Genomic DNA, 23,531 nt, shown 5'->3' on the forward strand with positions numbered 1-23,531 from the left:
TATAAGGGACTAAGCTGAATAAAAATTAATAAATGATTAAATATTTATCGTAAGAAAAATAAAATATTGCTTCCCCAGTGCTTGGTTGTGGCTGGTAGAGCATATACTGCATAAAACACATGCCGGAATAGTTGGTGGTTCATCCCGCAGTGGTGACCCCTGATAAATAAGGGACTAAGCTAATTGAAAATGAATGAATGAATATTTATTGCAGAAAAATATAATATCGCTTCTCCAGTGCTGGCTTGTGGCTAGAGGAGCATCCACTGCGTAAAACATATGCTGGAATAGTTGGCGGTTCATTCCTCTGTGGTGAACCCTGATTAATAAGGGACTAAGCTGAAATAAAATGAATTAATATTTATTGCAGAAAAATATAATATCACCTCTCCAGTGCTGGCTTGTGGCTGGAGGAGCATCCACTGCGTAAAACATATGCTGGAATAGTTGGTGGTTCATTCCGCTGTGGCAACCTCTGAGAAATAAGGAACTAAGCCAAAGAAAAATGAATGAATGAATGAATAAAATAATGCAGCATCAGATTTTCACAGTATCTACTCTATATCAGGAAGACCTCTGTTTTTTAGATATTCTTCTGTGGAGACCAATCGCCTCTTAACAACATAAACATTCAAATAAATTCCAATTGTCCACGCGTCAGGCGGCGTGATTTGCAGAAAGCGGCAGACAGTCACGGTGGTCTCAGGTAGCAGCAAGATCTCCAATTACCTCCCAAATGAGAGGGTTTAGAGCTCCAATCTAAGTGCTAATTGCGGCGGTAATGCGAGCGTCCGAGCCCAGCGATGAGCCCAGCGTCGTTCCCCATCAGTATTCCGGCAAACCCCCCTTCCTCTCGGTCCTGCTAATTAAATAAGCACATGCGCCGCCGCGTCCTCGTCTCATTCACTGAGGAAGCGTAATCCTTGCATAAATAGCTGTGGCAGGGTGATCTACACCATCAGCCATGTCTCCAGTGCTAACACAACAACAGCCAGTAAACGCTTTTTACACACACATTCTTGCTCTTGGTCGATTTCTGGCGTAGTTGTGCGGTTGTGGAGCTGAACAACCAAAGTGTAACAGTGATTTGTTGTTTTTTTATACAATAGAATGGAGTTTTTATTTATTTATTGTTGTTATTTTGTTTTTCTGAGCAGGACTATTGAGGTTTGTACTTGATTTCATTACAAAAGTATTTATTGTAACAATATTGGTCTATTTCTGGTGTAGTTGTGCAGGTGTTGATCAAACAATTAGGGTGTAATAGTGATTTTATATCCATAGTGTTTTTTATACAATCTCTTCTGAAAAAAACTGCTTAAACCAGCCTTGGCTGGTTTTAGCTGGTTGACCAGTCTGGTTTTAGAGGGGTTTTGGCCATTTCCAGGCTGATTTCCAGCCATTACCAGCCTGGTCTTAGCTAGTCAGGCTGGGAGATGACCAGCTAAAACCAGCTTGACTAGCCTAGCCAGGCTGGGAGCACAGTCGAAACCAGCTATGTCCAGCTTAAATTAGGCTGGTCAAGCTGGTTTTAGCTGAATTTAGCTGGTCATTTTCCAGCTTGACTAGCTAAGACCAGGTTTGAAATGGCTGGAAACCAGCCTGGAAGTGGCCAAAACCCCTCTAAAACCAGGCTGGTCAACCAGCTAAAACCAGCCAACCAGTCTAGGCTGGTTTAAGCTGTTTTTTTCAGTAGGGATGAATGGAGTTTTTATTTATTTATTGTTATTTTGTTTTTCTGAGCAGGACTAATGAGTTTTCTACCAGATTGTCATTCAAATATCATTCAGTGTAGGAACATTGGTTGATTTTTGGTGCAGTTGTTGAGCAAAACAATCAAAGTTTAACAGTGATTTCTTATTTTTTTTCTAATTTTCTATTAGAAATTTTCTAATTTCTAATTTATTTATTGTTGTTATTTTGTTTTTCTGCGTAGGACTAATGAGTTTTGTACTTGATTTCATTACAATAGCATTCATTTTAACAATATTGGTCTATATCTGGTGTAGTTGTGCGGTTGTGGAGCTAAACAATCAAAGTGTAACAGTGATTTGTTGTTTTTTGTACAATAGAATGGGACTTTTTATTTATTTATTGTTGTTTTTCTGATAAGGACTAATGAGTTTTGTGCTAAATTGTCATTGAAATATCATTAGTAATATTGGTCTATTTCTGGTGTATTATTCTTGAGCAGTTGTGATTTGTTGTTTTTTTGTACAATAGAATGGAGTTTTTATTAAGCAGGACTCTTGAGGTTTGCTCCAGATTTCCGTATCATTATATATATATATATATATATTAAAAAGACTGCTCAAAAGTACACTTTACCACTATCCTTTCATTAGGTTTCACTTAATATCAGCTAGAAATGTAACACCTGTCACTTAATCTTTTATTTTAATATGTACACGTTGGAAGAAGTATACTATTTACGTTTTTCTCACATGCATCTGTGAATGAAGGTGGAACGTATTGTCATCCATAATTAAACTTCACTTTATTTCACAGAATATTTCATGCATTCACTTTTCTTTCTGTATCTACCTTCAATCCTGAAATTATTCATACCCCTGGCCACGGCTGCACGATATTGGAAAAAAAAAACTTGACATTGCGACATTTTATTTTTCCACGATGTATATTGCGATATTGAGTATAATTTCACCAGATGAAATCAGCAGGTCGGTTTGGAAAGAATTCATAATTTTATATACATTGAGATTATTTCGGTGAGGCATCTGCATAGATTATAATAAACCGATCACAAACATTGATTAATACAGTAGAGCACTGGTACTGTACAAATTAAATACACAGGGCTTTATGACACAAATATAATAATCAAATGTAAAATACTGTACAGTCCTGTATATTTAAACACAATCTCTCTTAAAGTTAGAACTGTAATTGAATACTTAATGCTGACTTCATCCTCATACAGGCCCTAAAAACACATCATTGCTAAAGATTTTGGTAACTTTATGGATAAACGTTGCAATGACTCCATGAGTGTTTTGAAATGTGGCTCCTGGTCAATTATAATACCTGTCTGACATGGCTGGTCCTGCGATGTGACTTGTGCGGATGGACATATTACGTTATTGATGCTGAAACATTATATTGTGCTGTCCTACCGCTGTCAAATTTGGGTTTTTGAAGTTACTTTTGTTCAATCAGCAGGTTTTTGTTGTTGTTTTTTTACCGGAATTTGCACATGCTTCTCTTAAAAGTTAATTAGACAGTGTGCAAGAGGCATCATCGTGGGATAAATATATATATATAAGCTTTTATTTACCTTGGAACAATAAGTGGCATGTCCAGATTTATTTATACCCTTTGCAAGCTATCTCATTTGATGGGAAAATCCAAAGTTCTTCACCATTTCAGGTAGCCCAAGCTGTTCGAAAGCATCCTAATGACCCTGATTCATTGCTTTAATCAAATCAACAGGTGAATTACTGAAGCTCTCTGCGGTTGGTTTGTGGACAGTCATGGCTGCAGTGCAAATTATTATTCAATTCAATTCATCTTTATTTCTATAGTGCTTTTACATTGTGGATTGTGTCAAAGCAGCTTAACATAGAAGTTCTAGTAGATTGAAACTGCGTCAGTCCAGTTTTCAGAGTTCAGTTTAGTTTAATCTTCACTGCCGAAAGTCCAAACATTGAAGATCAAATCCATTGATGCGAAGCTACATAAGTCCCAAACCAAGCAAGCCAGTGGCGACAATGGTGAAGAACAAACTTTTGACGAACCAATTGACGAAACAAATTGAGAACAAACCAATTGATGAAAGTGAAGGAAAAAACCTAAAGAGAAACCAGGATGAGTTGGGCACGACCAAACTCTGGCCAAACTTCTTGTGCAGAGCTAAAGTCTAGGTGCGGGAGAACACCGGACCGGTTTGCTTAGGATACGGCCTGGTCCAGGATTATGGAGACCTATAGAAGTCCTCTATGGTTGGCATCATCTCCTCGGATGTGTGGAAGTTTGAGATCCTCAATGGTTGGCATCATTTCCGCACAGGTCTTGGATCGTGTCAGTGGCGCTGTACAATCTCTAGAAGCCTCGGCATGAGTATCCTCAGGTTGAAATAGAGAAGGAAAACACTTAGCGTAGCAAATAATAAAAAAATACAAGACGTTCAAAACTAAATACAAAAACATTCTTTTTGTTTGTTTGTTTGTTTGTTTGTTTGTTTGTTTTCTGGTGCAATGTCTAAATTAACATTATTATTATTGTTGCGTTTGTCAGGCCTGGCTGTACGTGAGTCAGCTGCCGGTGCTGGAGCTCAGTCTGAGTGTGAAGGGATTCTGGGAAAACTCTGTAGAGCAGACAGAGCGAGCGATTCCTGCTCAGGTGTCCAGCATCCGAGAGGAGTCCAGCTGGCTGCCACTGCATGCGGATCAGGAGTACGTCCTGCAGGTGTCCATGCGCAGGCTCAATGCAGGACAGCACAGGGTGAGGACAACACACATACATACAGAGAATAACTCATACACACACACATACATACAGAGAACAACTCATACACACGCACACATACCCCATTCAGTATCTCAGAAATGAGGATATTATTTAAGACCAAGACAAAGAAAGGATTTTAAAGGGCCATGAAACCCCCCCCCCCCCCCCCCTCTCAGCAGTGTTTTCACACCTATAGAAAAAACTCAGGAAAGTGGGTGTGTCCAGCTTCATTTAGGTGGGAGTCTCGAGTGGTGAAAGAGGGAGGAGTTTGCATGAAAAGGGGAGTTTCAGTGCATGTACGCGCTGATTTTCACAGCGTCAACACAGATGCAGGGAAGATAGACAGTGACTACATTTACATGGACATCAGGCATCAAATAATTTGCCTTAATCTGATGAAAACAATAATATGATGGTGTTTACATGAGCTGCTTTTCAAATGTTCCTTTCATGATCCCGTATTACATGTTATAGCACATAATTCGATTAACGTCATTGCGTCACCACACTATCCACATGTCCTCCGGAGTTTCATGTAATTTCAGCTGTTTCATTCTTAATTTGTCGACGTCAACTGCAGTTTGACACTTTCACGTTCATTCAGGAACATTTCATGCATGCCCCCCGTGACAAACGAGATATTGGATGCGAGGAACCGCTGGAAGAGTGGAGTTTTAATGGGATTTGAGACCGCACGCCGAATGGGAAAATAAAAAACCTCCATGTTTACATATTTACACTCGGAGAGCAGCATTTACAGCGGATCTTTCAGTCCATAAAATTATAGTGATGTTAACGTACTGTAAACTTATTAGCTAAATCATTTAGACTAAGGGATGTGTTTAAAAACTGAAAGAGTACCGCTGACGATACTGAAGTTGCCATCTGAATAAACATAAACAAAGATCACTGATTACACACTCACCAAATCTGTAGATTCAGGACAATCAACACCAACTGGAGCCGTGTCTTTTTTAAAAGGAGACGAGCAGCAAATCCCTATTTCACCATTTCCAGTCGCGAAAAGCTCTCGGGTAAAAATTGATCCTTACAAACATGTTGTTGCCGCATATTAGCAGATCACTGTAATCCACACATGTGGGTGCACACGAGATCGGTGCTCTCATCATGGGGAAATGGAAACGAAACCTTCGTTGCGGCACATTTATAAACACAACAGTGATGACCCATGTCTCCGAACAATTCTTCTTCTTCTACTTGTTTTAATTATGGTTGGCAACACAATGTGGCGTCTCTCTGAACATTATAACAGGTCTTTGAAGCTATATCATGCATATTAATGAAGTTGTACCTCATTCACAATAGAGCGTGCTGATTGGTTCGAACCAAGTCTTTCTCATGAATTAATGCTGAAAATTCAATGACGTCACGTTGTACCCGCTGGTACTGACATCCAGTCTCCACGATGGAATTTACACAATGATCTCAAGGCTGTGACGCAGCTTCACAATTTCTGTTCAAATCGGAAGAACGAATTTGCTCGAAATAACGCAAAAACAAGCAATTTTCCCTTTTTAGTGAAATATCTGTGTCCTAATAGTGTTTTCAGCAACGTGGAACATGTATATGACTGTCAACATCTCAAAACATGTGTTTTGGTGTTTCGTGACCCTTTAAGAAATCGATTGCATTGGTTGTTTCAGAGGAAGCAGGACAGCAGAGCTCAGGCGCCGCGTTTCCCCAAACCTAAAGATGAAGGCTGGTTTCTGGTCCTCGGGGAGGTGGAGAAGAAAGAGCTGCTGGCCATCAAGCGTGTGGGGTTTGTTCGCAATCACAGCAGCGTGTCTGTGGCCTTCTACACTCCTGAGAAAACTGGAAAGTAAGATCCGTCAGCTGGTGTTTTAATGCTGTGGTGCTATGAAACTATAACTGATATGTACTAATACTAACAATGTACTTATTGTGTAAATACATTAGAGCTGCACGATATTGGAGAAATCAGACATTGTGATATTTCGTTTTTCTGCAATATACACTCACCGGCCACTTTATTAGGTACACCTTACTAGTACTGGATCGGACCCCCTTTTGCCTTCAGGACTGCCTTAATCCTTCGTGTCAGAGATTCAACAAGCTACTGGAAATATTCCTCAGAGATTTTGCTCCATATTGACATGATAGCATCACACAGTTGCTGCAGATTTGTCGACTGCACATCCGTGATGCCAATCTCCCATTCTACCACATCCCAAAGGTGCTCTATTGGATTGAGCTCTGGTGACTGTGGAGGCCATTTGAGTACAGTGAACTCATTGTCATGTTCAAGAAACCAGTCTGAGATGATTGGTGCTTTATGACATGGTGCGTTATCCTGCTGGAAGTAGCCATCAGAAGATGGAGACACTGTGCTCATAAAGGGATGGACATGGTCAGCAACAATACTCAGGTAGGCTGTGGTGTTGACACCATGCTCAATTGGTAATAATGAGCCCAAAGTGTGCCAAGAAAATCTCCCCCACACCATTACACCACCACCACCAGCCTGAACTGTTGATACAAAGCAGGATGGATCCATGTTTTCATATTGTTGACGCCAAATTCTGAGCCGAGCATCCGACTGTGGCAGCAGAAATGGAGACTCATCAGACCAGGCAACGTTTCTCCAATCTTCTATTGTCCAGTTTTGGTGAGCCTGTGTGAATTGTAGCCTCAGTTTCCTGTTCTTAGCTGACAGGAGCGGCACCCGGTGTGGTCTTCTGCTGCTGTAGCCCATCCGCCTCAAGGTTGGTTGTGTTGTGTGTTCAGAGATGCTCTTCTGCAGACCTCGGTTGTAACGAGTGCTTATTTGAGTTACTGTTGCCTTTCTATCAGCTGGAACCAGTCTGGCCATTCTCCTCTGACCTCTGGCATCAACAAGGCATTTGCGCCCACAGAACTGCCGCTCACTGGATATTTCCTCTTTGTCGGACCATTCTCTGTAAACCCTAGAGATGGTTGTGTGTGAAAATCCTAGTAGATCAGCAGTTTCTGAAATACTCAGAGCAGCCCGTCTGGCACCAACAACCACGTTCAAAGTCACTTAAATCCCCTTTCTTCCCAAGAATAATTACAGTAGAGCAAAACAAAAGTAAAATAAACAGTGCTTTATGGTTTTCCCGGAGAGTCAAACAGTATTCAGGTACAGAAATTTAATAATGACGTGAAATATAATGTATAGTCTTCATTATATTAATAATTCAGTCAAATTATTCTTCATTAAAGCTACAGTAACGCTATTGTGCCCGAATGCTCTCTTGAAAGGCCTTCAAAACACGTACAAATTATGAAGTTTTACTCTGTTATGGTTATACTTTGCAATGACTCCACAAATCTCATGTATTCTCTATTGTTACTCAACTATAATCCCGACTCAACCTAGCAGATCCTGTGTTGTGACTACTTCCGACACACATTGCAAAATCAATGCTGAAACTATGCATCGTGCAGCCCAAAAATACATGCTTTTACACTGCACTTATGATCCATTAAATATAAGCATGTAATTACATCTGTCATTATTTCTGTAATTACATCTTTAATTAGACTGACCCACTCTTAAATCTAACCACACCACTAAACCTGTCCCTAACCCCACCCTCTGCAATGCATTATGAACACAGCAAGTACATTGTATTTATTTTGTGATGTACATATTAGTCAGTGCCGTTTAATATAAGGTGCTTTCTCCATTGTATCTACAACTTTACAGTCTAAATGTTCCTCCAGGTGTATCTACACGCTGTACCTGATGAGCGACAGTTACCTGGGCCTGGATCAGCAGTACGACATCCATCTCAATGTCATCCCGGCCAGCATTGCTGCACAAGTCAACAGCGAAGTAGCGGATAGTGTTGGTAAACTGGCCCTGCGGTGACCTCATCCTGGGATAAACCAAAGCGAAGTGTAGGGGTGTTCGGTTTTTTGTTTATTTGTTTTCTATAAGACCTTCACTGTAATGCAGGTCTATAATAGGCTTTTTTTATTTGATTAAAGATTTAGAGGATTGCAACATCTGGCCCAAATAGTCTATTTACTCGTAGATTTCATTTCTAGCACTTGAAGATGAGAGATCAGATGGTTGTAATTGAGTTGAGGAGAGCCTGAGAACCGTCATCTGTTCACTCATTCAGCCTGCATTATTACTCTTATTACACTCAAATAATGTTCATTGCTAATTGTTTATTTAAGGTGTATTTAAACACAAATTTAGTTGAACATTACTTGTTTAAATTCAGTTCAATTGTTTGCAACCACTGAGCTTAAAAAACTGTGGTAAGCCCAATGAATGTTTTTTGATTTCAGTGTACTCTTTACTCAGTGCTCTTTGTTGTTCATTCGTAACACTCCGCAGTTCATTTCAGAATATTGGTTGTGTCCCAATAAAAGGCTATAAAATATAAACAGGTTTTTTTACTTCTGAATTTGTGGAAATGGGCGTCACGGTGGTGCAGTGGGTGGCACAATCACCTCACAGCAAGAAGGTCGCTGGTTTGAGCCTCAGCTGGGTCAGTTGGTATTTCTGTGTGGAGTTTACAAAGTGAATATTTTTAGTAGTAGTAGTAGTAAACAATAAATAAATGCATAAATAATAATGATAAATCAGAACTAACTGTACATTTAACAATCAACATTAACAGTAATAAAAAACAGTAATAATAACAGATGTGTTGCCAAAGGATTTATAAAGTTTACATTAAAAAGAACACACACACACACACACACACACACACAAACACACACATATATATATATATAAACATAGTAAACACAGTAAATAGTAGTATTAAAAAATAATGAAATAAAGAAATGTAATAATAATAATAAAAATACAAATAAAAAAAAGATAAATCAGAACAAACTGTACATTTAACATCAACAGTTATGGATAAAACAGCATTCTCTCTCTCTCTCTCCCCCCTTTATATATATATATATATATATATATATATATATATATATATCAGTATACAGTTGAAGACACAATTATTAAACCCCCTTTGAATTTTTTATTCCGTTGTTAAATATTTCCCAAATGATGTTTAACAGATCAAGGAAATTTTCACAGTATTTCTCATAATATTTTTTCTTCTGGAGAAAGTCTTATTTGTTTTTTTCAGCTAGAATAAAAGCAGCTTTAATGTTTTTAAACCATTTTAAGGTCAATATTATTAGCCCCTTTAAGCTATTTTTTTTCGATAGTCTACAGAACAAACCATCGTTTTACAGTAACTTGCCCCAAACCATGATTTCTCCTTCACCAAACTTGACTGATTTCTCTGAGAATCTTGGCTCCATGCTGGTTCCAGTAGGTTTTCTGCAGTATTGGTGATGATTGGGATGCAGTTCAACAGATGATTCATGGGAAAAATCAACCTTCTGACACTTTTCTAAATGATCAAGTAGAAGTCGAGTTATTATGTGTTGCTCTTACAACTGTTATCGATGACAAGACTTTTATCAGGTAGTGTATATACATGCGAATCAGAACTGTAAAATAAAATGCTAGCGAGCACTTGCGATACAACATGAACGCAATAAATGCACAATTAACCTGTTTTTAATGCGAGATTCAAAATTGAAAGTATACATAAGTATAAAAAGACGAGTCGAGACAGAATCTGGCCACTCATATTCTGATAATAAGCTTGTTTTGTTTAGCTATATCTAACTAACCGTGTCATTAAAACGCCTAATTGTTTAATTGTTTTAACGCGTTCATTTGTCGCCAGCGGTTTTAACACCAATGGCTTCGAGTCCCTACTGAGGACTTCATATATTGTAAAGTATTTTCGATTGTTCTCTTTTCCACTGACGCCGTTTAATCAGCAGCAAATTCAGGCTTTAGGAAAAGGTTAAAGCAGCATCAAGCGCTTCGTGTGCCGGGCGCATCCTCTCTGATTTTCTCCTGCTGCAGGTGATTTCCTATTACAGACACAGACTGCTGCCCTCCCGAGATACACACACACACACACACACACACACTAAAAAAACAAGGCTTTTGGCATTTACTTTTTTTACAACAGCATTTGCTTCTTTTTTACATTAGAGTGTGGTTATTATTTGCGTCTTTGTCATAATAACACCTTTTATTATTATTGTATTATTTTATAGCTCCTGATCTTAAAGAAATACACTCAGTGTGCGCATTATACATTCACTTTTTCGTTGTAGTTTGGTAATACATGCTTCAATGAGTCAAATTTATGAATGTGTTTAAATTACATCTAATTTATTAATAAAATATATACATTTTCAATGTTTTGAGGGACATTTAGTGACTTTTTTAGGTCAAACTACACAAATTATATGTCTAACTTTTAATTTTTTAAGTTATATGCAGGTATAAACACTTATTTTTGCAAGAAATGGGTTTTGTAAATACTTAAGATGTCTATCGGTGCTCTAAAACTGCCAGTTCCAGAATGTTGAATGATATTTTTCCCAGCATTGATCGGCGCGATTATGCATTCACAATGGTATGACCCGTTCAAATGTATATTTACATTATACATTTTTAATTATTAATATTTAAGACATAGATCAGCGATCCAGAGCTATTTCTTATTATTAAGTTCGCACCCTCCCATACATCTTGTTTTGATGTCCTTCAGGGGGATCAATCGTTAATTAGGGGAGTCAATCTCCCCCAAACCCCCCTTTAATTCGCACCCCTGGATACACTGTAAAAAATGCTGGGATCCACGCGATCGATTTGAGTTAAGACGACAAGAAGGAATTAAGTTAGCTTGTTGGTTTTTACAAATTTAAGTGCATTGAACATAAAACAATTAAGTTGTCCCAAAAAAACCGCAATAATTGTGTTGTTGCAGCTCATTTTAATTAAGTAGTTTAAACAAACAATATTTTTTTGAGTGTAGTTCATCCAAAACTGGAAAATTAAGTCATAATTTACTCACCCAGTTTAATATATATATATTGAAAAATGCTGGAAACCGGGGTAACCATTGACTTCCATTGTATTCGTTTTTCCTAATATGTAAGTGAATGGTTACAGGTTTTCAACCTTTTTTCAATTATCTTCCTTTGTGTTGAACAGAAGAAAGGAAGGGGGAGAGTAAATGGTTAGAAATTTTTTTTTTTTTTTTGAGGGAACTATCCTTTAATATTGACATTACAGAAAAGGCTCAAGTTAAAACTATAAAATATAAGTTATATATAATGTCGGGAAATTTAATAAGCTACACCTGAAGTGTATGCCATACTGGACAAAATACCTGGTGCTTTATTCAGGATATTATATAGCTTATTGTATCTATAATTACACCTTATAAATATTTTACATTCGTCGTTATTCCTATTTAACCAAAGATAGCGATAATTTAGATGTTAATTTTCCAGCAGGATAGATAGATAGATAGATAGATAGATAGATAGATAGATAGATAGATAGATAGATAGATAGATAGATAGATACACTGCAAATTTTAGATTGTAGATTTAACTACCTTAGAGTTAAATTTAACAATTTCTCAGAGTTTATATGGGAACCACTGGAAAAGTGTTGAAATAACACTTTTGAAAGAGTTAACATCATCAACACTCAGAGAGTGTTAATTACCAAACTCTTATAGTGTAAAATATTAACACCACAAAGGATTACCTGAACTCCAGTCAGTGTTATGTTTTAACACTCTTAGGTAAATTTTTCAACACTGTACCAGTGTTATTTTGAAGGTGGTAACGGTCAACACTCCGAGAGTGTTAATTAGCAAACTCTTATAGTGTAATATATTAACACCAAAAAGGATAATATGAACACCACTCAGTGTTTTGTGTTAACACTCTTAGGTTAAATTTTCAACACTTCACCAGTGTTCATTTGACATATTTTACATTTGTATTTACATTATGCCCTGTCGTTAATTCTATAATTACAAGGTATCATTTCAATTCACCACTCATGCAATAAATATGTGCTGCAATGAATACATTTTATTTTCTTTAACATGGTTTTACATTACACTTAAAACACTCTGTACAATGACCTTGTACATAAAATCTCCTGAAACAAAACTTAAAATATTATCTTGCATTCTACACAATGCAGCAGTCTGGTACAACATAAAACAAAGAGTCTGCACCATAAGCCATTTGTACATCAAAAGGCTTAAAGAATCTTAAGTCATGAGGCATAACAACTGAAACATTATGCATGTTTTCAGTAACTTCAAATGCATGTAAATGTTCCACAAATGAGGTCTCCATTTCCGTTACCAAAAAATAAACTTCATTCTTCAGAAATATACAAACAATTTTGTTGAACACTGGCAATTCTTCAACAACACCTGTGCAAACAACAAGACCTGTGTGAAACTCAATGTCTTCATGTTTAATCCAACTAGTGATATTTACTTCACTTAACATATCAATCTGAAAATGTTCTGCAATCAAATGACCATTGTCAACATCAGTCAGTTTCTTTGACTTAACAGGCCCAGATTCAATCCCTTTTGTAAAGAGTGACTCCCAATGGTATGCGACAGCTATCTGGTGTTTCATCGCAAGGGACTTAGTTATGTTCTTGAAATTTTTCAAACTGGACTTAAAAAATTTGTGTTTTGCTTCATATCGCATACTCCAAACATGAACTAAAGGACCAATTTGGCGTATACACTCAGGGTAGTGAATCATGAAATGGTGTTTTGGTATCAAATTATTTTGGGGATACAATTCACTGAATAGCTGGTGATGCTCTCGAATAAGATGTTTTAGAAATACAATCATTCCATCTGTAATACTTGGGGAAAATATTATGTTTACTATGTGGATTAAAAGCAGAAGTAAATGCCAGTGTCTGTCACCTTCTGGGACCACATCACCGAAGATTAGTGGGACGTTTCTACTAAGGCATAATGTTTGACTAGCGTTAAGTCCAATACTGTTGCCACTACTAGACAGGTTTATGCGTGTTGGACGGTTCTTTTTGTCCATGAAACCATAATTGAATGCATATACACGCTGGAGTATGTTTTCATTAGAAATGAAGTTCTGATTCAAATAACCAAACAACAACTTAATCTCATATTGTGCCACGCCCTCTAAGACATCGTGCATGATATCTAAAACAAAATTGTCTGAAACACTGAAGTATGACAAAGAATTGAATATACTGTTGCGTTTCAAGCCAAAACATGACGTTTCCCTCGGATTCTCACGAAGATAATTGTAATGCTCCTCATTTGTCAATCTGCTGCGCAAAACCATACGTGGATCATTTTCACTAAACATTGTTTGAGCCAATCCTTTGTCAGCAAGACACATTCTGCAAAAGTAGTTTCCAGAGAAAGATTCCACATAACCAAGGATTGAGTTCAGACCTAAATTGTCCCCTGTTACTTGAGCAATTGTACCATAAAGAGGTTGTTCAGTAAATGACACTTTCATTCCATGTTGTTCTAGCACTTTTACATCTTCAACAAATGGACAAAGAATTTTGTCAATGCCATATTTTTTGGAATCTTGGGAATGAAACAAAGAGATGAGGTGAATGTTCATCAAAGACGAATTTAAACGTGGTGGTAAATTTCGGACTGTAAAATATAAACATCCAAGCTTGTGAACCCCATGTTTTGACCCAAGAGGGTTTGCGGTTTCAAAGTCGTCATAATAAACTTGAATTTGCAAAGCATTTTGTGACTTAGAATACAGTGCGTGATGCTTGTAGTATTTTCCATCACAGAAGTCTTGGTATAAGTTACAATCTGTTGCAGGAGGTTTATTAATATGACTACATACTTCGGGATTTTTAAAAATAAATTCTAGCGTTTTTAACAGGGGTACATAAATGAAAGTGTCATTTACTGGAACCTGTTCATATACTCCAGATTTTTTGTTTCTTTTTGAATCAAATCTCACTCCTAAATGAATTTCAATTGGCTCAACAACACCCCATTTTTCACTGAAGTATTTTGTCATTTTGGAATTTGTGTTTAAGTCACTAAATGGATTGAAAGCATTGCTAAAGACATCTTTCACAGCACTTCTTATTTGAGTTTCAGCAGGTAAAGCACTGAGCACTTGTTCTTCAAGATTTGCATGAATTTCATCAACATACTCCTCCATACTTTCAACAACAGATAACACTACACTGTTCGCAACGCCACTGCCCTTTAACTTTGCAATAATTGACGCGCACATATCTTTTGCTTGGTCTTTTGACATAAGAGATGTTGATGGTTCGTTGATTGCATCTTGGTCCATTACAGAAGAGTTGTGTTGTGAGCTCTGTTCACCAAAGTCTGACTGATGTGGTACTTGCATAACATCACTGCTTGCATCAAGATCTGTAGTATAATGACAAGTATTTAAATGCATTTTAAAACCCTTAAAACTTTTAAACTGCCTTGAGCATCCTTCTTGTGCACAAACAAGAACAAACTTTTTGCCAGGATATAATCCATGAAAAAACTTAAGGTGCTGAATTAATGAACTGGGTGCATCATGCAATGTTCTGCAAACGTGGCACTTAAACATAGTCTTTTAGTTTCTGTTCATGAACTTTGCTCGTAACTCCTTCACCTTTGGACTTTCTTTAGTGGTGTCAACATCTACACCGTAGACTGTTGTCTGGAGGAATGTGTACATGTTGCTGAGTGCATCATCATAGCTTACACTGAAAACGAAGTGTGCTTTAAACAGTTCATCAATGGCTGCCAACGAGGTGGTTCCCTGGCATGGGATGATCATCTTGTCCATTGCAATAAAGTAATTGCTGATGGCGCTCTTGTGCATTCCTGAAGCAAGGAGGTATGGTTGGCGATGTCCCTCCTGTTTTGCGAAGTGTTCTTCAAAACTGTTGTTTGACTGGAGGAAAAAATAGATCATCATGATAATCTTAGATTATGCACTAAATTAATTAAGCTTATCTTGCCCAGTTGATTACAAACTGTAGCTCTGCACAAACCTTGTGAAACACAACTAGATGTTCCATGGCCTGAGCTGCACTGATCTTCTGTTTTTTCTTTTTAGAAGGCTGAGGTGGTAGAATGTGCAGGAGCAGCAAAAAAGATGCCATATCACTGTCCCACTCTGTAAGAAACAATAGAACAATTTATTATTTTCCCTTATTAGCTGTTTTTCATAAATTCACATTAGAGCTCTCTGTTAGATATAAAATTTTTATTTGCCATACCTCGATGATCCTCGGAAGACTCATCATTGTACAGATTCCTGGCTGAATTCAGCAAGCTTTGGAGCACTGAGGTGGTAGTAAGTCTCTCTGCTTCTCTGATCACTTTTTCCTTATAGAAGGTAGGCCACTTCTCAAGCAGTTTGGCAGCCGTTTCTGCACCAAATAGGAGGCTAAAATCTTGATCTATCTGCAGGAACAGAACAACAAAAAAGTATTACTGACCATCTCATGCTTTACAGATATGAATTGTAGTTCACGGAAATCATTTCATCACTTACCAGCCCTTTCGTGTCCAACAGCCTTGGAAACACTGTGAGGATGTTGTGCGACTCGTCAGGATTGTAGATAAGGCGCTGTCTATAGCAAAAGGTCTCCTTCATCTTTTGCAGGACAGTTTCTCGGTCAGTGGTGTGGTTCATTAAGGAAATTAACTCTTTACAACGTTCTTCATCCAACTGATCAGCAGCCGAAGGCAGCTCCCTTTCCTGGGTTGGACCACCTGCTCCTGCATTCTGTATTTTAGACTCTTTGAACTCAATTTTAGTCTTTCGTTGAATTGTCTTTAACCTCCACGCAAGAAATCCAGAGCCACTTTGGCCATCATAAAAATGTTCCTAATCAAAAACAGAAACATAAGTTGGTTTAACTTTATTATAAGCAAATAGAAGGAACCCCACAGTCATAACTTTTTCATAGTATAAATATTATGTAGTACAATATTTTAATAAATGTTTCAAATTAATGTTGCTACTGTTGTCTTTTTCATTAGTTAATCCACACTAACATAATTTAACAAATACAGCACACGCACGTGCATTAACTATTGTGACAGTCCTTAAAAGTGTCAAGCAAACTCATTACCTTTTCTTAATGATAAATACATTTTAAATCAATATGTTAAAATAAATACATAACTTACATATCCTTTTGTTGAAAAAGGATCTTTTAATGCAGGGAACAAGGTGACAATTCCCAATGCATATTTTTCTTTAGTCCTCCGCTGAGGGATTCTCCTGCAAAAATAAATAAAAATTTATTTTAATACTTGCGCAATATGAAAAAGTACACGAAAAAAAACTTAAGAGAAAAAAAGCTTAATAGCAATTAACTGCCCAATATTAATACAACAAACTTACCCTTCCATTTCAACCATGTAGGCAGCAAGAATGTTAACCATTTGCCTTCTTGTACTGTCACACAATGTCCCAGTTTCGTCATATTCTTCCAACACTTTTGTCCCTCCTGATTTTGTCTGGAGGATCTGCTTTATAAGCTAAAATGTAAATTAGACTGTTAATTGTTTTATTAAGCCAACAAGAGCAATGCTTGTTGGGAAAATCATCATATCACGATAATTTATTTCATATCAGTCTATATCGATAATTATCACGATTAATGTCAAATCTTATATATATTAATTAAAGATTTTCAGAATGCCAACCGCTTAGTGCAGCTGATTTAAGACATTTTGTAAAAATGTAAAAAAAAAAAAAAATATATATATATATATATATATATATATATATATATATATATATATATATATATATATATATATATATATATATTCAGGGTTTTTTATCGTAAGGCACGGCTTTCAAAAATGATGAAACTCTGCTGGGTAGTTGCGCTGGTTTACCAACACTTGTTTGGGTCTGTAATGTTATTAGCATCTTCATTTTTTTACCTTATTTTTTTCTTACCCCTCCAAGTGCAACTAACACTGTATGGCTGTAAGCTTGTACTGCGTGTGGCATCTGGAAATGCAGGCTGCAAAATGCCTGCACAGCCTTACGCATACTGCATAAATATTATCGAACACTTATTGTTTTATCGAAAAAAATACATATTGTGATAATTATCGATACCGAATTATCGCCCTGCCCTATATAGTTTTTTGTTTTACACTTAGTACCCATTGCACACTTCTGACGATAAACTTACATCTTTGGCCAAAGCACTCTGTAATGGCCCTTCATCAATTCTCATTCGTTTGGGTTGTCTTGACAAGTCACTGTCACTACCACTACTCAAAACAGAGAGGGAACTCCCACTGTATGACAGCGGTGCAGATGGAGTTGATGACCGAGATGTGTCTGAATAAAACAAAACATATAAAAAGCAATTACCCTTATTTGCAGTATACTTATGGATATATCAGATATCAACCATCAGTAATAATTTATTGAAAATTTTATTAGTAAAATTATCCAATATTAATAATGACAAATACATGTGTTACCATATTTGTAATCTTGGTAACTTGTTACTCTGGTAATCTTTTTATAATAAAGACTAATAATAGTAAATCAATAATATTTTAATTATTAACATTTATTTTAATTTACATATTAACCAATGCCAACTAATGAGACCTTTTCTTCAAAACTGAGTAAAAGTTTTAACACACTAGTGAGGAATTGCTGGCAGTTTTTTTTTTAGCATTTGGTTAACTATGCCACTAAAATGGACGCAAGATGAATACAGAGTGAATGAAATTATCTAAAATGACCACTACTATTTATTTTTTACCGTGATCCAAACCGTCCTTCACAATAAAGCAAATCCCTGCCACTGCAGACAATTCTGCAAACACAGTTTCATCCACCTCCGTGCCAGAGTCATCTTCCACTGTAATGTTGCTAGCAGGAATGGAGAACTTTTCTCTCACTAAATGATGATAAAGAGAAACATGTTAAATTTTTTTTAATTACCAAATTATCTCCACCTAGTACGGAACCCCGGAAGGGACGTAGTGGAGGAGAAATAAAATTGGCTGAGTGAAAAAAAAAATGGGTGAAAGAAAAAAAATGGGTGGGAGGAAAATATATATTTCTAAGTTTTTGCGTTCTCTCACAAAGTTTTGCGTTCTCTCGCAAAAATGTTTTGCATTATCTCGCAAAGATGTTTTGCGTTCCCTCGCAAACTGTTTCTCCACATACACTTTCTGTGCACTTCTATCATGTAAACCCTCCCGATTTGCCGAAATTCTCCCGTATTTTACCATTCTATCCCACTTTCTCTACATTAATACGTGCGTCGACGGTCGCCTTTTATATGCAACCTCTGAACCAGCGAATGCCAGATCAGCTTCTGTACACGCCATTTACAGAGGAGAGGGTGTATGTTTAAGCAGACAAATACACTGAATAATATGTAAACATCTCTGTCCTACATGTTTTATTTTAAACAGCTAATTTTTTCTTAAATGAGCACAAACAGATTCTAAAGTAATGGAATGCTTTCATTATTGATCTGTGCATTCTTACAGTGACACCACTGTTATCAAACAAAACATGAGATTCATTAGCTGCTCACTTGTTTGATAACAGAAGTGTCCCTTTAGATGGCGCGTACAGACGCTAATCTGGAATCAGTTTATTGTACGGAGAGCGTCTGTCAGTCAGCGCTTATACATGCATTCACTGGTTCAGAGGTTGCATATATATTGCATATTAAAGAAAGTGGAATAGAATGGTAAAATATGGGAGAATTTCGGCAAAAAACGGGAGGGTTTACGTGAGTGAAGTGAACAGGAAGTGTTTGTGGAGAAACATTTTTGCGAGATAATGCAAAATATATATTTTCCTCCCACCCATTTTTTTCTTTCGCCCATTTTTTTTTTTTCACCCAGCCAATTTTTTCTCCTCCACTACGTCCCTTCCGGGGTTCCGTAACCTAGTACATGTTATTACTTACTCAAATTGTTATTGTGAATTTTACCTTCAGAAATGAATTCATCAAAATCAGCAGCCTGTAATTTGATGTATTTTTTGCGATTTTCATACTGCACCTTAATTATCATTTTTGTATCAACAACATGCGTCTACAGAGGAAAAAAAGAGACATACAGTATAATTTATATTAGATATCTAAATGATAAATACCTAATTTAATTTACAAAATAACATTCAGAAAGATTATATTATGCTAAATTATGCTTTGCCATAAAATAGTACCTTCTGAAACTGAAGTTGTTGTGTATTCAATCGTTCTTTTAAGGCTTGAAAGGCTTCTAACTGTACATACTGCCTTTCACACTTGTCATGATGACGGCAATATCGTTCTACCCTGTTTAACAAACGCACTAAAGCAAAAATAAACTTGTCACCTTCGCTAAACTGACAATTCGACAAGCTTGACAAAAGAGTAATAAAAAATAACTGGTCAACTGTAAATTGCTTTTTATTAACTGTTATATTTGTACCTTTTAGGTGCCCCGATATCCTATGAACTTAAGACAACACGTTTAATAAATTATAGATACAACTAGTCTTCGTAAACTTTCTAGCATGACTTCTGAAAGCAATTAGCTCATCTGCAAATGGCATTTTCTATCAACATTGGCAGAATTCATAACTCTCGAGTCTAAATTTATAACTTCACATGTAACTCCCACTTACCCGAAGGAGAAATATTTGAACGTTGAGCCTCAAGAAGCTGTTGATTCCTATAAAAAAAGATGTACGTTAGTTAACGAAGCTAAATTACACACGCAAGCACGCACACACACTCACACAAAGACATGGTTTGAGTAACGTTCGTTCTAAATTTAATAAATTATGATCATTAACTAAAACTTTGTCATGTGATGCGATTAAACACACTGACTAAATTCGAATTTAGTCAGAATAATCGCCTCACGCAGAAATAGCACGTGAACCTCACCACAACTCCTGCTCGCGATGGAAGAAAATGGCGAATGGCAGGTGTTTAATTATCTAGAAAGGGCACTTGTTAGTGCTATACAACGGGCGTTTTTTCTTTTGATGTTGGATCAAGCAAGCAAAAAAGCACGATGTATGGCTGTGTTACATAAATAAACGAAGCAGCTCCCTCACACGCGTGGACCTTTCTTTTGCTGTTACTGGCAAAAGTGTGTGAAAAGTGCCCGGGTATCGCGTGAGGGAGCTGGAGGTAGTTTTCCGAACCGCGCGGCAGGCCCGCGCACGGAAATAAAAATACAACGTTATCTTGTTTAACATCGGTAAAACTTTATTAACTATTCCGTTAATGTTTAAGGAAAGCAATTTAAATTCAGTCACAAACCGTATTTTCTCGTATTTTAACCAAGAGGAGCGGTTTTAAGACAGCTTTAGTTTCTTTAATGTAACATAGATAGTACAGAACAAAATAAATGATGAAAAATTACATATGATATTTAAAACTAACGTATATATAACATTTTTTATGTCAAATGTCTATGTATAAACATTTTAAGTACTTTTACTCACCAGTTGCTGCTTCTCATTGCTCCTCGTGGCAGAAGAAAATGGCGTATGGAAAAATCCTTCAGGGATATTGCTGCATAAATTCCCGGATGTAGTAGTCAACACTAAATTAGCGTTAGATACATGTAACTCTGTGCGACAAGGAGGCAAATCAGCTTCCAACACTGAGAGGGTTATTTTATCTTTATCTAACTCTAGAATTATAACACTTTACTCTGAATTACCTCAACACTCAAAATTTAACACTAATGAATTTGCTGTGTAGATAGATAGATAGATAGATAGATAGATAGATAGATAGATAGATAGATAGATAGATAGATAGATAGATAGATAGATAGATAGATAGATAGATAGATAACTTGAAATGCAAATATTATTCATGGTGCGTTACGGGTCAGGGGTCAGCCTTTCTAACAAATCGTGATTTCACAAGAAGCGGCCGCCGGTGAATGGGATCCAATGGGAAAATCCTGTCTGGTCCTTCAGTGTCCAATGAGCTGAGATCAGGGGGAGGATCCGCGTGCCGCTCGCACAGAAAGAGTCTTCAACAAACTCTCCTCCAAACAAGATCCTTCTGGATACAAAGATGCCATGTTTGCTGTGGAATTCGCCGTGAATTAAGTCTGGATATTTGTCGTTGTGGAGTTATGGACTTGCGCAAAGTTCGCGGCGCGCACTGAAATGAGGTAAGAAGACGTGGACGTTGTTGGATGTTTTTTTTAAACGCGTAAAAGTTATACTAATGCAAAATACGATGCATCCAACATGTTCAATGTCTTAATAAATATCCTAGAATGTTGATATGAAGAGTGTACGCGCAATTTAAATGATCGCAGTCCGTTGTAAAACTATACAGTGGTTTTCTCACATGCGCGCGCGTGTCAGGAGAGAAATGAACGTGCGCTCTTGCTGTTTTCCAGGAATATCATTCGGGTCTGATGGATGGAAACTTCCTGAAGAGATTGTAGGCCTGAATGGATTTCACGTGTGCGTTTGAAACAAACTCCTCACCATCATGAAGGTCAGCTCGCCTCAGGCCTCCGCGTAAAAAAGCACCTCAGGAACATCAGTCGATTTCTGAGAGTTGGCGATGATGGCGGGACGTCTGTGAAATCTTCCCATGTTTATCTTCCCACGTTTGAGTTTGTGTTGTTGTGGAGAAGAGAGTGAACTGAAGCACGGGAGTGTCTGAGATAGCTGTCAGCGGCCGAGAGCATGAAGGAGAAGTCGAAAAACGCGGCGCGCACGCGGCGGGAGAAGGAAAACAGCGAGTTTTACGAGCTCGCCAAACTGCTGCCTCTGCCCTCCGCCATCACCTCACAGCTGGACAAAGCCTCCATCATCAGACTCACCACCAGCTACCTGAAAATGAGGATAGTCTTCCCTGAAGGTGCGTCAGATTTTGCGCATGCATAACAAATCGGATGCATGCATGCGCGTGTATTATGCGTGCGCACGGTATCTGCAGCTACACTGAAAATATATTTGCATTGGCTGAATTTAAATTAAATTTAGTGATGTTCAACTTGATTTCTTTGTTTATATTCAACATGAATAAATTGTTTGCAACCACTTACCTTACAGTAATAAAAGTGAATCCAATGAATCATTTTTAATATCCTATATTTAACTTTGGGAAGCTGAACATCCTCCTTTTATTCAACTATGCATGTAAATAAACTGTTATGATTATTATTATTAGTTTATTTATATCTTATTTAAAATTAAAATAGTATTAGCGCTCTTATGAACATCTGTAAATGCATGCACTGATTTTTTTTTAATGTAAGACAATTTCTATGGGCTGAATTTAAACAAGTTAAACATTACTACATTTAGTTAGGTTGTTTAAACTCAGCCCATAGAAATGATTTGCAACCACTTAAATTTTAAGGAGATTAATATGCTGAATCCAGTGAATCATTTTTTAGTGTAGCCTAAATATTCAATTGTCGGAAGCTGCACATATTTGTTTCATTTAACTAGTCCTGTAATAAAATTGTTATTATATTACTATTATTTTTATTGGACTATAATATTATCTACGGTAAAATAATATTAGCGTTCATATGAAATATCCACAACTTGTTATACAATTGTTATGATTACTATAGTCTATTATTACCTTATTTAACATTAATTAATATTAGCGCTCATGTGAAAATCTGTGACTAGCTTAAAACTATTTTTAATTTGGTAAGCTGAACATTCTTGTTTTATTCAATTATAGGCTTATTATCTTATTTAAAACGATGTCAGCGCACATCTTCATGATTATTATTTTTGTCAATATCATTATCAGACTTATTCCTTTACGTTATTACAAGATAAATATAGAAAATAAATAAAAGTAACGCATACTTTGGCATTAAAATATTCTGCATTTTGCATGTAAGCTAACATGAAGGCCCTACAGGAGAGCATTATAAGCCTATACTGCAGGATTACCACAGGATTTGCATGTGCGCAAGTGAAATATCTGGCAAAATAAAACAATAATAGTCTAATTTAAATAAAATACGAGTAATTTGACTGATTTTTAAACCATAAGCACCGAATCGAAAACAAAGCGGCCTGCAAACTCGCAGCATATTAAATATTTTAAGCAATATCTCGTCTATCGTGCAGGAAAAATGGCCTTTGGGGATTTTTTAATGAAACACGGAGCCTCGTTTTTT

The 23,531-nt window shown here is 36.9% G+C and overlaps 3 protein-coding genes across 4 annotated transcripts in view; 2 read left to right on the forward strand and 1 right to left on the reverse strand.

The window, feature by feature from the left end:
• Positions 1-8,849, forward strand: part of ascc3 (activating signal cointegrator 1 complex subunit 3) — a 281,455-nt gene extending 272,606 nt beyond the window's left edge. The window contains 3 exon segments of the mRNA XM_056476127.1: positions 4,255-4,461; positions 6,132-6,307; positions 8,194-8,849. Coding sequence (XP_056332102.1) covers positions 4,255-4,461; positions 6,132-6,307; positions 8,194-8,341 — 531 coding nt within the window. The 3' untranslated portion in view covers positions 8,342-8,849.
• Positions 8,850-14,081: 5,232 nt separating this feature from the next.
• LOC130243470 (uncharacterized) lies at positions 14,082-21,104 on the reverse strand. 2 transcript variants are annotated; one of them, XM_056475645.1, is made up of 12 exons: positions 20,854-21,104; positions 20,023-20,069; positions 19,579-19,706; positions 19,343-19,445; positions 18,152-18,289; positions 17,564-17,715; positions 16,756-16,892; positions 16,539-16,632; positions 15,898-16,233; positions 15,620-15,806; positions 15,392-15,516; positions 14,082-15,291 (listed from the first exon to the last, which is right to left on the reverse strand). In XM_056475645.1, the coding sequence occupies exons 1-12, from the start codon at positions 20,868-20,870 to the stop codon at positions 14,968-14,970; spliced, it is 1,788 nt and encodes a 595-aa protein (XP_056331620.1). In that variant the 5' UTR covers positions 20,871-21,104; the 3' UTR covers positions 14,082-14,967. The 2 variants fall into 2 exon arrangements, with proteins under 2 accessions (XP_056331620.1, XP_056331621.1); XM_056475646.1 differs by lacking the exon at positions 19,579-19,706 and having other exon boundaries at positions 20,854-20,876.
• Positions 21,105-21,401: 297 nt separating this feature from the next.
• Positions 21,402-23,531, forward strand: part of sim1a (SIM bHLH transcription factor 1a) — a 36,420-nt gene continuing 34,290 nt past the window's right edge. The window contains exons 1-2 of the mRNA XM_056476182.1: positions 21,402-21,539; positions 21,774-22,243. Of these exons, the coding sequence (XP_056332157.1) occupies positions 22,069-22,243 (175 nt within the window). The 5' untranslated portion in view covers positions 21,402-21,539; positions 21,774-22,068. The remainder of the gene's footprint in view (positions 21,540-21,773; positions 22,244-23,531) is intronic.

This window comes from Danio aesculapii, chromosome 16 (assembly GCF_903798145.1).
Source record: "Danio aesculapii chromosome 16, fDanAes4.1, whole genome shotgun sequence".
Lineage (NCBI taxonomy): Eukaryota > Metazoa > Chordata > Actinopteri > Cypriniformes > Danionidae > Danio > Danio aesculapii.